We start from the raw sequence: 15,103 nt of genomic DNA on the forward strand, positions 1-15,103 counted from the left end.
AGACTGTTCGAATTCAGCATTTGCAGCTAAGTTAGGAGAACGCAGGTGATCCTCAAGGGCCCTGACATTCCTGTGGTTCCCAGACTTAAAGATTAAAGACTAGAGAAGTTCTCTAAGGCGAAAGTTTCTGGCTACTCACATCAGACACAGCCTTGCCCATGTCCCCTTTGGACTTCAGAGTTGAAACAATCTCCTTTCTGGTTTTGGGGGTTTTTAAAGCATTTTTCTAAATTGTGGTAAAACATAGAAAACATAAAGCTTACCATTGTAACTGTTTTGAGTGTACAGTTCAGTGGCCTTAAGTACAACATTCACGTTGCTGTGTAACCATCCCCACCCCCCATCTCCAGAACTTCTTCATCTTCCCAAAGTGAAGCCCTGTTAAGCACTAACTCCCCATTTCCCCTCCTCAGCCCCTGGCACCCAGCATCCTACTTAGTTCCTATGAACTGGACTCTTCTAGGAACCTCACGTAAGTGGGATCACACAGTATTTGTCTTTTGGTGACTGGTTTATTTCACTGAGCGTCCTGTCCTCAGGGTTCATCCATGGTGTAGCGTGTGTCAGAACGTCCTTCCTTTTTTTTTTTTTTTTTTAATTAATTTATTTATTTTTGGCTGTGTTGGGTCTTCGTTTCTGTGCGAGGGCTTTCTCTAGTTGCGGCGAGCGGGGGCCACTCCTCATCGCGGTGCGCGGGCCTCTCACTGTCGCGGTCTCTCTTGTTGCGGAGCACAGGCTCCAGACGTGCAGGCTCAGTAGTTGTGGCTCACGGGCCCAGTTGCTCCATGGCATGTGGGATCTTCCCAGACCAGGACTCGAACCCGTGTCCCCTGCATTGGCAGGCAGATTCTCAACCACTGCGCCACCAGGGAAGCCCCGACGTCCTTCCTTTTTAAGGCTGAACATTTCATTGTATGTAGTGATCTCACTTTGTTTATCCACTCATCTGTTGATGGGCATTTTGGTTGCTTCCACCTTTTGGCTCTTGTGAATAATGCTGCCATGAACCTGGGCGTACGAATCCTTTCTGTGAAAAGACGATGGCGGTAAATTTTGAGGAGAACTGAAAACTTGCCCCTTTAACGCTGTTAACGTTATGTGGTGGGAAGAAAGGGACTTTGGGGGGCGGCATTTGTGGGGATGGGGCGGTATTCCCCCTCCATCAGGACAGCGGACACGGGGCCGGTTTATCCAGGGTGCTCACCCGAACTTCATTCACGAGGCTGCACTGCTGGGAAGAGGGAGCCCGGCCATGTGCCCGGGGGCCATCCTGCCTCCTGGAACCTTAGTGCCCCCAAATCTGGGGTGGTGCTACTTATAAGACCTTCCTCTCAGGGCTACACTCAGCCAGGGCCAGGCGCCCCTTGTCACTTGGAGACCATGCGGTTCAAGCAGATTGTTTAGCAAATGGAGGATTTGGGCCTGAGGTGATGGGGAGGGGACCTAGCAAGACCGTCTTCCCGTGACCTTTTGGGTTTGGCCCCCATCACCTGCTGGTCCACAGGGCAGCAGACAGCGCTGCTCAGGGGCCTAGATTCAGTTCCCAGCTCCACTTCAGCCAAGTCCCTTCTCCTCCGGGGCTCAGTTTCCCCGGCTGTACAGTGGGGTCAGCACAGGTGACCGGCTGAAGGTGGCATGTGTGGGCACACGTCCACGCGCGTGCATGCGTGTGCACAGCCGTCCCCTCCCCTGGATCCCTGGTGGAAGGCAGGAAGGGACATCCGGGACCCTGGGCTCGACCAGACTCGGCTTAATTACAGGTTTTCAGCTGCGGGCCGGTGGGCACGAGTTGGGAAGGAGGGGGGGAGCAGCTCTGAAACCCTGTCATTTTCCAACGTCTGAGGGCCTCTTCAAAGGGGGGCATCTAGACATTTTCTCCACAAGCTGCAGAGTGGACTGTCGTGGCCCCAGCATGAATATAATGACGGATGCATTTTGCAGCAAGCTGGGAGTGAATGGGTCCGACTGGCTTGTCTCCTGTCAGACGAGTCATTATTATTTTTTTTCTTTTTGTCATTTGCTGACAGTTTGGGTTTCATGCGTTTCTCTCTTTTTTCTTCTTCTCCCCCTGCCTGGAAAAATGGCTAGGTATCTACGAGACCCCAGCGGGGACGATCCTTTACCACGCTCATTTAGACATCGAGGCCTTCACCATGGATCGGGAAGTGCGAAAAATCAAACAAGGCCTGGGCTTGAAATTCGCCGAGCTGGTGTACACGGGTGCGTAGACCCTGCAGCTGCTCCCCTCCCCTCCCTCACCCAGGGGCACCCTCCTCCCGTCCCGCCTTGCCCGCTGCCACTTGCTCGAGAGCCCGGAAGATGCAGGGTGAAGGGGGTGGAGAGAGGGCAGGGGACGAGGAAGCGAGGAGGGGACGTCGGGACCTGCCTTGTTCACACGGTGTGGAGGGAAATGCACCGGTTCCCCGGGCTGTCCCGCTGCCTCCGCCACCTGCGACCCGCATGACGGCCGCAGGGCCAGGCAAGCATCTTGTGTCATGCCTATGGCTGCCAAGTTTTATCCAGCACGTGCTGGGTACCTGGCGCTGTGTGGGAACACAAGTCATCCTAGGGGGCTTCCCAAGTTTCCTAAGAGAGCTGCGGCCAGAAACTGAGGCTCCGAGCAAAAGGAGCTTATATAAAGTTACACAACTGGACATGGCCTAGCTGGGTTTGAGCCCAGGTCAGCCTGTTTCCAGGCAGAACCCGGAGGTGCTACATGAACTGCCTCAAGCAAGGGAAAGCCTACCTTGACCGAGAACGGGGCCCCAGGCCTGGGCATTGCCTGGGCCAGATCCCCACTGGGAAGCCACCGGGACGGCCGAATGCCCAGCCCATGTGTGGAGTGTGGGCTGGGCTCCATTCTACGGGTGAGGAGACTGAGTTTCCGTGCCTTACCTGCTGTCACAGAGTAGAAATCCAGTCCTCCCGACTCCAAATCCATCCCACACGTTATAACAGGGGTGACCAAATCCAGCCCGTTGCCTGTTTTTGTTCAGCCCATGAGCTAAGACTAGTTTTTACATTCTTCAATGGTTGGGGAAATTTTTTAAAAAATTATACTATTTCATGGCATGTGAAAATTATAGGAAATTCAAATTTCAGAGTCCATAAGTAGTTTTTTGGGCACCGCCTTGCTCATTCGCGTCCATGTTGCCTGTGGCTACTTCAGAGCTACACTGGCAGAGCAGAGTAGTTGCTAGAGGGGCCACGTGGCCTGCAGAGCCTAAAATATTTACTATCTGGCCCTTTCCAGAAAGGGCTGACTCTATTCTATGACATTAACATCTCCCTAATTTGAGAAATCACATCAGACAGCCCCTCTGAGCTGTTGGGGGGGACAGGCTGCCGTCTATGGGGGCCTGGATGTCAGAGGGACCCCAGGAAAGTTCATAGTAATAGTAACTGCCTGGTAGAAGCCTCCACCGCCCTCACCTCTTCCCCTCGTCCCCCACTCGGAGGTTTTGTTTCCTCTGAAACCTTCTAATCGCTGAAACTCATCTCGGGATTTCAAGGGGACATGGTGGTTATTGGCTAGCATTATTTTTCCCTCCCATTGTTCCCAGGAGCTTTGAAGCCCAGTTCCCCCCTTCCCAGGTACAGACAGGTGTTTAAATAACATTGTCTCCTGCGGGCTCTCTTGCTCAGCGGGGTTTCCACACTGAAAGGTGGATTTTGGTTACAAAGTGGGAGAGTCATTAAGACGCGGCAGGCTGCGATGGGGGGGGGACAGCACCTGGCCAGGGGGCATCCGTGGAGGCCGAGCGGGGGCCGGGCCGCCAGCCTCCCTCCCCACACTAGATCAGCTGCCACCTCTCTTGCTGCCCAGCCCTGAGCTGGGCACTGACGGGTATTATCTAATCTTAGCTGCACAGAGGGGAGATGAAGACGCTTGCCCAAGGTTTCACAGCTGCTGAGCAGTGGCTTGGAGCCCAGGACAGGCCGGCTCAGAGGCCAAGTTCTCGGCCACTCCAGCAGATCCGAGGTGGGTAGGAAGCTGGGCTGGGGCCATTAGCAAGGGGTGATCAAGGGGCGCAGTGGTGTGTACAGGGCAGCCCTGGGTGTCAGGAGCACAGCTTGGCCCTTGGTGTGGGGCTGGCATCCCTGGACCAGGCTGCCTGGGTTGAGTCCTTGCTGTCACCCACCGAGCCCTCTAAATCCCCAAATGTTACAGTGATTAGGTTTAAAAGGAAATAAAATCTCAGAGTGGAGGCTCCTCCCAGGTAGTTGTTATTAACATGAACTTCGCCCAGGTGCCCCTGACGTCCAGGCCCCCCACAGGTGTGAAGGTCGGCCTCTGGCAGCAGCCTGTCCCCACCCCCCAACAGCTCAGAGGGTCTGTTTGAGGGGATTTCTCACATTTGGGATGCATAAAGGTTAGAGAGCAGGGATTAGCTTGAGCAACTTACTTGACCTCCCTGTGCCTTGCTTTCCTCATCTGAAGAATGGGGATAATTCTGCCTGTCTTACAGTGAGGACTCAATGCATGGATATTTGCAAAGCCTCCAGGACAGTGCCTGGCATGGTCTCTGAGCGTGGACGCAGGAGAATGGGGCCTTGCCTCTGGCTGGCTTTATGATCTTGAGTAGGTCTGTCTCCTCCCCGAGCCTCAGTTTCCCCTCCTGTAAAATAAAGGGCACGGGCCCAGGTCCCCTCTCCATTCTGCCTAGCTCCCCAGTTATAGAGCCACCACTGTGCTATGGCACTCAGCTTCCTCGGAGCCCCTGTGGTCTCGGGGCCAAGGGAGACTGAGGCCCGGGGAAGCCCTTCTGCCTCGGTCCCACTCCTAGCTGCCCTGACTACTGTGACCACTGTCTCCCCCTCCTCTCACGCCATGCCCAAATTTCCTGATCTGCCTGTATGAGGTTTATACAGACCCCCTCCCTCCAGGAGCACACTGGCCTCACCCCACAGGGTCATTCTGGCAGGACCCCAGCTTCAAGAGCCATCTCATTTAGGGGGTATAGCTCACTTCTCCCCTCACCTCAGTTTCTTCGGCAGTAAAATGGGTATAATGCACAGAGGGTTGTCGGCCTGATTAGTACAGAATTTGGCCCAGCTCCAGGCCCCACCCACTGTGCATCCCCCAGCCTGGGACACGCAGGCTCTCCCCAGTGCAGCACTCAGGACTCACTGCCCTCCACCCCAGATTGGGACTGCTGGGAAGAGAAATCTGAGCACAAGGCCCCCATGGCGGGAGGGGAGAGATCCTGAGATAAAGCCCAGGCCAGGCACTCCCACAGGGGTCTCTGCCCCCGTATCTCTGGCTCCATCTCCCACCTCTCTTCCCGCCTGGGAACCTAATGGTCTAATTATCCTGACTTAGAAAGATGGCTGAGCCACTGGGGCATGGTGGGGGGTGGCCATCAGTGTCCCCTCCCACGGGGCTCTGGGCTAGAGTCAGGAGCACTCTGGATCTCGCTGTGTGGCTTTGGAAAGGTTCTTTCCCTCTCTGGGTGTCTGTCTCCCTGTATACAGTGAGGGCTGGCAGAGGCCATGTTCAAATCTTGAAAGCAAAAACTCTCACTGAATCCACACAACCCCCCCCCCCCCCGGAGAATGGTTAGTATTACCTCCTTGTGCAAATGAGGAAACTGAGGCACAAAGAGATCACGTGGCTTGTCAAGGTGGAACCAGAGGTGAACTCAAAAGGCAGGACATCGGAGACTGAGGACGCAACCCCTTCTCTCCCTGCCCGTCCCTCCCCCACGTCTGGAAGCCACCAGACCCATCGTGGAGAAGGCCTGCTCCCCTTTCCCACGGAGGGCCTCAGCAGGTGCCCCTGGAGGCCAGGGCTTCCAACAATAGCCACAGAGCCGGGGCTGACCCAGCCCTTTATCAGGGCAGGAGATCGCGCACCATCTGGCCTCACAGCTGCCCAGGTGGGCTCACCTTCCCGGCTCCGTTTCAGAGAAACCCTACCCCTCTCGCTGTCCCTCCCCCAACCCTGGCCACGGCCCCCCTGCCCTCGGCAGAAACTGAGAGGAGCCACTGTCCAGACCCTGGGCAGACGGGGGACTGAGCACGCGGCCCTCTTTGGCCCGAGGGATCTGGGGGACAGATATGGGTAACGGGGGATGGGGGCAGCGCATTTCTCAGGCAGCTCGGGGATGTCGCAGCTGTAGACGGGAAAGCTTCAAAATGATCATATGAAGCACAGTTGTTAGAACTCGGGCCGACTGAGGTCAGGTCCAGGCCCCCCACTACAGCCTGTGTGATCGTGGAAGAGTCTCTCAAATTCCCTGAGCCTGACTTCCTCACGCAGAAAAGAAAGAGGCTAAGAGAGGTTTTTCTCCTGCGACTGGGAGGATTCAAAGAGCTGGTCCAGGTAAAGAATTAGCATGGTGCCTGTGCTTCATCTGCAGAAATCTTTGCATGTGAAAATATTAGCAGTATTTTAAAGACAGGTCACTTGTTTCCAAGGGGTCTGCCCATCCTGAGGGGTGGGGCTCTTCCCAGCACCGTTCGCAGCAGCCCCTGAGCCCGGGGCCTCCACGCACAATAAGCCTGCTAGTCCTGGGAGGGCGAGGCTGTGTCATCCCCACTCAACAGATGGGGAAACAGAGGCACAGAGAGGTGAAGGCCCCACACACCTGGTCTTTCTGACCCCAAACCCACCACCCAGCTGGGCACCCCCATCGCTCGGCCCCGGTAACATATGTCTGAGTCTTGCTTGAGGTCTCCTGCCCAACTGTCTGCTGCCCTGATAAGGCTGAGCCCCCTGTGGGCAAAGGATGGGGTCCCTTCACCACTGAATGTCTGTGGTGTGAAGCAGCAGGTTAGATCCCCTCCTCCTGACCCTTAGGGGGTGACTGCATTGCAGGGAGTAGAGGATGCCTCCTTACCCCCAGGAGCCCTACAAGGTCACAGGACAGGGGCAGGCGGGCTTGGTCCTCACTGTTGCCATTTACAAGTGCATGTCGTGCCGGAACTCCACAATGAACAAGGCAGATGCGGGACTGCCCTCCCAGGCTCACGTCTGCCATGACGGGGTGAGGCGCAGGGTGCCTTTCCTGGACCCCAGTCCTCCCCACGTCCTGGCCCGAGGCAGGCACATGGTGGGCCTCCCCAGCACCCTCGCTTCTTCCTCCCTGCAGGTTTCTGGCACAGCCCCGAGTGTGAATTTGTCCGCCACTGCATCGCCAAGTCCCAGGAGCACGTGGAAGGGAAAGTGCGGGTGTCCGTCTTCAAGGGCCAGGTGTACATCCTCGGCCGGGAGTCCCCACTGTCCCTCTACAACGAGGAGCTGGTGAGGTAGGCGCCCCACCCCTGCCCCCAGCTGGGCACAGACCCTCATGTCCAGTATCTCCTCCGACTGGCTTTCTCAGCAAAGATATGCCCAAGCACGTGTAGGGTATGGGGGAGACAGTCCTGAAGATTATCCGCACCACCTCTGCCCTCATGGAATGTACAGGCTAGATGGGGAGAAAGGCCCCAATCAAAGGATCACCCGAGTGCAGGATTAGGGAAGGAGGTGCCGGGCTGTGGGGAGATACAGGATACTTGGCCTGGGTATAATAACGGGGGTGTGGGGAAGTTTCCCCATAGAAGTCATTTCTGAGCTGGTCTCCAAAAGAAAGGAGTGAACCAGGTGGAGAGGGGGCAGGAGAGTTTCCAGAGAGACTGTCCTGTGTGAAGGTTCTGAGCCTTGGAAGAACCCAGAACATCCCAGGCACTACAAGAACTCCAGCGTGTGAGGGTCCTGGAGCCAGATCTTAAAGGGAAGGACACATCAGACCTGTGGGTTTTTGAGGCCCCTCTTGCTGCTCTGGATTTGAGGGAGGTGGGACCTGGCAAGGGTGGACACAAGGGCTCCCTGTGGGACACGCTGGTGGCTTGGACCAGGCTGCTGGTTCTGGGAATAGAGAGCAGCAGATGGCTTTGGCACATATTTAGGAGGTGGGATTGAAAGGGCTTGGATGGGGAGGGAGATGGAAAAGTTCAGAACCACCCTGGGTTTTCTGGCACGAGCCGCTGGGTACACTTTGGTGGCAATGACTGAGTTGAGGGAATGGGGGGCGGGGAAATCATGCATTTGGATTTGGACATCTGCAGGATGAGTTTTCTCTGAGATAGGCAGGAGAACTATAGTCGGCCACTGGACACACAGGGCTAGAGTTGAGGAGAAACATGGTCTGAGGACACTGGTTGATGGGGCCAAGAGGAGACAGCCCAGGGGAGCGGCAGAGTTGGATGAGAGGGAGCCAGGAGGGAACCTTGAGGAGCTGCCTCCCGATGGGCCAGGCTGAGGGCGCTGAAAGGACGCGGGAGAGGCTGGGGAGACCTGGCGGGCTAGGTCCAAGGTAGCAGTTGCCTATTAGCTGCACCTGTGTTTGCATCCTGAATGATAGACTGGCCTTGACCGCGGAGCAAGGTGTTCCCTCTGGAGTCCACCTGGCCAAACAAGAGGTGGGAACAGGCAGCCCCACCTGATACAAGTCCCAGGTCCAGCTTGGCTCAGGCTGAGGCCAGCTCACCCCTCCCGGAAGACGGTCAGGAATTACAGTACGAGTTTTGTTTAGCGGTCAATATTATTTTCCTCTCTCCCTTCTCTTTGCCGTGTTGCGTTTCTCTCCCCCCTTCAATCTTCCTAAACACTTTAGAAGCCATAAATATAACCGAATCAGTTTAGATCAGTCGGGGTAAATGTCAAATTATCTTCTCTCTTTCTCTCTCTGGCTCTTTCTTCCCTCCCCCTCCAAATCAACAGCCTCTAATAATCTGTCCAACCCTTCATTAAGCCTTACAGTCTCACTCAGGGAGATTAAATGAATAAAGTAAAAAGGGAAAGGGGAAAAAAAGAGAGAAAAGCAGGAGCATTTATTCTCACTGTGTCTCCGACCATTTCCCTTTTCTTTCTGATTTCTACATCGCTGACTTGAAAGCCCTTGAGTGACAGCGTCACAGGGACCAGCGAGGAAACCGCGAGAGGTAGCAGAACTGGAAATGCCGCGGCACAGTAGGTAGAAAGTACCGTAATTATAGAGCAGGTCAGAGCCACTCGAATGAACAAAAATAAAAGCACAGAGGTTTTCTGTAGACTGTCAGGGGAGGTAAAAAAAAAAAAAAAATCATTGTAAACTCTTTTTCCACCGGTACCCCCTACCCCCCAAAACCACAGATTTTAAAAGAGGTTTTTTGGTTCCCGAGAAACACCTCTGGGAATACTTCAGCAGTCCCGTGGGACAAGTTTGTCCCTGGATGTGGGCCTCTCTTTGCAGGGGCTGCTGGGGTGGTCTGAAGGGCCTGTTTGGGGGCAAGGGGGTGGCAGAGTTTGTTTCGACTCGTGAGAGACGGAGGTGAAAGGACGGATGCACACGGGGGGCAGGAAGGGGATCCAAGCCCTGCTTTCTCCCTGGGCTGAGCGCAGGGGCCCTTCCAAAGGGGACGAGCGCCTCAGACAGCGGGAGCGAGGCCAGGTGTCCGAAGCCCGTGCGATGGTTTGGGATGGGGGTGTGGAGGCTCAGGGCGGGGTCACGTGAAGCTTCGTTTATCACCCCAGCAAGGTCTGTAGAAGCTATTCGAGGAGGCTGATGCTTTAGGTGGGTCCAGCCTTTCCCCTGCCTGGTGAGGGGTGCCGAGCTCAGCCCCTCGGATGTCTGACATCTTCTCCCTTCACCGGGAGCTTGCTAGTCGATTCCTGGTGGCTTCAGCCACCTGAGCCCTGGAGGGGCCAGTGGAGGTGAAAGGAGGGAGCACTGAGAGCGTGGGAGTTCCCGCCTCAAGGTCCCCTGAAGGTCAGGGTGAGGGCGTGGCAGGGGGAGGCACAGAGCCCAAGTCCCGACAAGCTGCAGGGCAGGCGGGCGCAGAGACCCCATTTGCTGTACAAAGCCCACAGCCCACAAAGAGCCAGTCAGAGGCACAGCCTCAGGGTCTCAGAAAAATGGCAGAACCCCTCTGCCCTCCTCCTCCCCGATCTCACCTCTCTGGAGAAGGCTCCTGAGGGGACAGGCCACCTCCTTGTCATCGAACCTTGAGACTGCTTTGTCCTGAGGCTGGAGTTCTGCAGACATGAAGACAAGGGGCTGATTCAGGGCAGGACGCAACAAGGGGCCCGTGAGAAACGGGAGGGACCCCCTTCCCCCAGGGGGCTCAGAGGGTGGCCTCGTGGAGTCAGATCTGAGACCACAGCGCCCTGAACTTGTCCTCAAAGAGCATATCACAGTCGTAATTGTCGAAGGCAGATGGATGATTGATTGCTGATGTCTGCACTCGCCGCCCCACCACCACCTGCCCCCCACGTGGGTGCTGTTCTTGTTTTGTTCTTGTTTCCTCAGCACCTGGCACAGTGCCTGGCAGGTAGTAGGTGCTTAATAAACACCTGAGTAAATGAATGAGTGACTGAATGATGTTAGTAAAACTGAGTGCTTACCTGGTGCCAGGTGGCAGCTACATCATTTCACGTGGAGCCAGTGATAAGGCTGAGAGCCCCATCTCACAAGTGAAAGACTGAAGCTCAAAGAGCAAGAATATTTGCCCTAAGGTCTATGGCAGGGGTGGAGACAGGATGTTCACCCAGGCGGCTGGACCTGACTGACTGGTTGGGAAGGGTTCCAAAGCGCAGCTAAGTGAGAACACCCAAAAGATGAAGGCTGTCGAACCTGGAAGATGGAAACTGCAGATGGGGGAAAAAAAAATCTGTTCCACTGAGTATAGCAGGGGTTGACTGGGCACTTTTCAGAGCCAGCTGGCATGGGGTGGGTGCCCATGTTTGAGGATGGATTAGACTCGGTCTCACTCAATGGGCAAACAAGGTGAAAAAGACTTCGCGGACAGATCTTAACTGCTGGGGCCTCTCTGCAGCTTGAGGGATGCCGTCACGCATATCTGAGGCTGTTTGGTGTGTGTAACTCCTGGCCTCCCAGGCCTTCAGGCCACTGGACATCACCAGCTGTTCCTGGGCACTCGTCGAAGCCCTCCACAGCCCGAGGGCAGAGCCGGCTCCAGTGCATGTCCTGAGGTTACAGATGCAGTGCTCTGGTTCGTGCGAGGAGTTCACTGGGCTGGCGCTGGCTGCACCAGGACCCAACCTGCCCATTTGCGTAGCAGGGATGTGGCTCCCTGCTCTCCAGCCCCGGCGTGATCCCCAGCCCAGGGTAGGGCTCCCTGAATTGGAAGGAATGGCATGAAAAGCCAAAGTGCAGGGAGTATTGGATCAACACTGAGGAAATGCCTGAGTGTCTGTGAGGCTGAGGTCCCTTGGATGCCAAGGCCAAGGCCCGGGGGATGCTGACGAGCTCCTACTCTTTTGCAGCATGAATGTGCAGGGAGATTACGAGCCAGTTGATGCCACTGGTTTCATCAACATCAACTCCCTCAGGTGAGAAGCTCTGGGCCCTGATGGGTCCTCAGACCCTCCAGGTGTGGGGAGCAGGCTCTGCTGGGACCTCAATGCTCTGACCACTGCTCTGCCCTAGACAAGCCCCACCCTCCTGTCCTCCACCCACCACATCCTCAGCGCCTGCTTTGGACCCAGCCTGCTCCCATCCTCTGCGGGGCCAGAAGGCCCACTTGTGACAGCCAAGAGCAACAGAGGGTCCTGGGCACCTGAGTTCCGGGTTTCTGGGTTCTGCTGTCTGCCTCTGACACTCACTCCCACCCTCTCCAGCCACCAGGAGCCCCTTTCCTGGGCAGGTTAGCAAGGGAAATGGCCGAGGGGTAGAAAGAAGCCACAGAAGGTCACCTGGCTTGCTCCTGCCTTCACATCCACATACATGAGCTTCAGGTCTAACTGGAACCGTGGATCTCCATGGCCCAGTGGGGTGATACACACCATCTGAAGCCACTCAGACCTGGGTTCGAATCCTGCCTCTGCAGTTTGGTCTCAGAACCCTTCTGAACTTCTGGAAATCAGAGGATGTTGACCATACCTGCCTCACAGGTGCAGGGAAAGTTTGATCTGAGTCCGTGGAAATCAAGCACTCTGCCCAGACCCTGGCACCCAGGAAGGGCACAGTGCCTAGCAACAAGTGCTCAGTGGGGCTGAGTCCAGAAGGCCTGTCTGTCCAGCTCTGGGTTCTTAATCCCCAGCTTCCTTCTCCTGGGGCTTGGGGTCAGGAAGAAGGCATGAGTTTCTCTCCTCTCGCTGATAACATGCCCCCAGCACAAAACCATTTTCTCTGAGAGCCAGCCTCCTGTCCCTGGAACCGAAGACTGGGAGAGACATGGATTCCAGCCCGACAGTCACCTCCACCTCCCCGCCTCCTTCACCCTGTTTGTGTTTTATGACTCTATAAACCCTTTTAAATGGCTCCGAACACACCGGGTTTTCATAATGGCCTCTTCATTTCTCCCATTGCCAGTTTAACGCTTTGTCTTAAACAATGGCAAGCAGTGTTTTCCCCCTAAGATAAATTAATTACATTATCCTGATTGGAGGGCAGGAGGGGCCAGGGCAGGAGAGGGAGAGAGGGAGAAAAAAAGACAACTCCACACACATCTTAACAAACAGCTGCCCCGCCAGCGCAGCTCTGCCTGAATTAATTGAACTGAGTGCATGTTGTTATTGTTAATTTACATTTTTCTTTGTTTTGAATCTGGTTTACAGGCTGAAGGAATATCATCGCCTCCAGAGCAAGGTCACCGCCAAATAAACCGGCTGACAATGGGGAGCTGGGCCTCCTCGCTTTGCCCATCTCCCAAGTACGGCCGCTAATTGTTGTGATAATTTGTAGTTGTGACTTGTCCTCCGGGGCTGGCAGTGCAGTGCGGGTGCCAGGCCCCGGCTTTGTTCCCTGGTCCCCTGGAGCCTGCAGAAGTGGTCAGCAAACGGAAGGGGCGGGGGGCCGGCTGCAGTCAGGAGCTGTAAAATGATGATTAAAAAAAAAATGATACATTGGTCTTTTGTTTATTTCTGCAGAGAGAGGAGTAAGAGAGTGTGGGTGTGTGGGTGTGTGGGTGTGTGGGTGTGGTGAATCATGCTTTTCTTAGACCAACCTTTGTGTTTTCTGACTTATGCACTGCCGAAGGCCACCTTTTGCCAGAGAACCTGTTTATCTGGAAGAATCGACCCCTCTCTCCAGCAAAAAGCGTGGAATCCAGAAGCACCCCCCCGCGTCAGACCCTAGCCCAGCAGCCTGGCATTTTGTTACCAGCTGTGCCCCTGTGGCACGTGCCAGGGAAACCGAGGAGAGTTTAGGTGACAAACTTGGGAGCAGTCGTGCCCACAGCCTGCAGTGAACTCCCGGGAACGGTGGCCACGACTGACCACACCAGGCTTCCCCACCGTGGCTGGGTGGCCTTAAGTGTCCTCCATCAAGGAGGAGAAAGAACCCAAGTAAGAAGAGCAGCCTGAGCACAGAGGACAGAAGCACAGACATAATTTGGTGGTGGTGGTGGCGGTGGTGGTGGGGAGTGTCTACCTGGCTTACAAGGGTCCCTCCATCCTTCCTCCACAAACCACGGCCCAAAGCCGCCATGTTTGTACTTGACTCCGCCCCTTTGGTCATATCTGATTGGACCACGGCTGGGCACCTGACTAGAGCTGGGCCAATCAGAATCTCAGTCCCAGCAATGGGGCGCAGGGAACCGGGCAGAAGCGAGGACAAGGGAATTTAGGCGTGGTGGGATGCCCTGTGGCTGGAAAAGCAGAGACGGAAAAGGGAGTGATGGGAAGAGTGTGTGTCCGGTTTAGAATCCCAGTTCCCATCCTGGTAGGCCTCATGGAAGCTCGCGGCATTTCTTAACTTGGATTCTCTGAGACACTGGTGTTCTCATAACCAATTACCATTTAGAGCTTAATTAAGCTGGTGAGAGAGTTTGTGGTATTTGCAGACAGAAGCACTGTTACCCGGAAGACTTGAGGCTGGTTGCTCTGGACCCTTCCCTGGTTCTGACCTCCACTCCATTGCCTTCGTTAATGAGGGTTTCTTTCAAAAGAAATTTTGTTTTTAAAACTTGTTTTCCTCTTATTGTGAAGGTTACAAGTAAATTATTCAGTGAATCTTAACTTTGTGCCAGACACTTTGCTACACACTTTATTCACATTATCTCTTTGAATCTTCAAAATGACACTGAGGTAGATGCTTTTATTTCCGTTTGGTGGAGGAGGCCACTGAGATGCAGAGGAATTGCTTTGCCAGCTTTCAGTCAGCTAGCAAGTGACAGAGCCAAGAACCAGACTCTGGCCTGGCTGACCCCCCAAATCTTGTGTGTTTATGTCCTTAACCATCATTGGGCTGCATCTTATTAAAAAACAAAACAAAACAAAACACAATCTTATAGAAATAACTATCACCCATCATCTCACCACCCAATTATAAACACTGCTTATACTTAGTGAATTTCTTCTCAGTCAAATTTTTCTATGCTTATAAATATTTTTACAGAGTTATTTAGGATGAAGTATTCTTTTTTCTTTTTGGCCGTGCCACGTAGCATGCAGGATCTTAATTCCCCCACCAGGGATCGAACCCATGCCCCCTGCAGTGGAAGTGGGGAGCCTTAACCACGGGATGGCCAGGGAAGTCCCTAAAGTATTTTAAAAACAAGTGTTTTGCCCTGCTTTTAAATTAACATTACATCATAAACAGTTTTCTTCATCAAAAACTCTTAAACACTTTCAACAACTATGTAATATTCTATTATATTGATGGCTGTTAACCTTTCCCCATTTATAGATTTAGTTTTTCACTTTAAACTATTTTCCTGCCTTTTGTTGGATTTAATTGAGTATTCTGAGTAGTTGGTTTATTAGCTATGCTTTTTGTCTTTTCAGTGGTTTCTCTAGGGTCTACAGTATCCATATATCTTTAGTTTACAACGGGCTACGTTCATTAATGTTGTACCGTCTCATGTGTAATATAAGAATCTTACAACCATACAATCTTAGAACATTTCAGTTTGTGCTTTTGTTGTCATATATATTGCTTCTACAAAAACCCACAGTATGTTGCTATTTTTTCTTTAGGTAGTCAAATATCGTTTTTAAAAGATTAAAAATAAGAAAGGTATGTGTTTTATATTTATCCTGTGTAGGATTGGTAATGTTTCTTTCGTAAGTATCTGATAGAATTCACTAGTGAAACCATCTGGGCCTAGAATTTTCTTGGCGGATGCTTTTAAGGTATAAATTCAGTTTCTTTTATTTATATTGGGTTATTCATGT

The 15,103-nt window shown here is 53.7% G+C and overlaps 1 protein-coding gene across 2 annotated transcripts in view; it reads left to right on the plus strand.

Annotated features, from left to right (window-relative positions):
• ASS1 (argininosuccinate synthase 1) overlaps positions 1-12,830 on the plus strand; it is a 51,374-nt gene extending 38,544 nt beyond the window's left edge. For both annotated transcript variants that reach the window (XM_082400799.1, XM_082400800.1), the window contains 4 exons: positions 2,089-2,220; positions 7,095-7,251; positions 11,252-11,317; positions 12,545-12,830. In XM_082400799.1, the coding sequence (XP_082256925.1) occupies positions 2,089-2,220; positions 7,095-7,251; positions 11,252-11,317; positions 12,545-12,590 (401 nt within the window). In that variant the 3' untranslated portion in view covers positions 12,591-12,830. The remainder of the gene's footprint in view (positions 1-2,088; positions 2,221-7,094; positions 7,252-11,251; positions 11,318-12,544) is intronic.
• The last annotated feature ends 2,273 nt before the right edge of the window (positions 12,831-15,103 follow it).

Source organism: Balaenoptera borealis (assembly GCF_965194805.1).
Source record: "Balaenoptera borealis genome assembly, chromosome: 8".
Classification (NCBI taxonomy): Eukaryota; Metazoa; Chordata; class Mammalia; order Artiodactyla; family Balaenopteridae; genus Balaenoptera; species Balaenoptera borealis.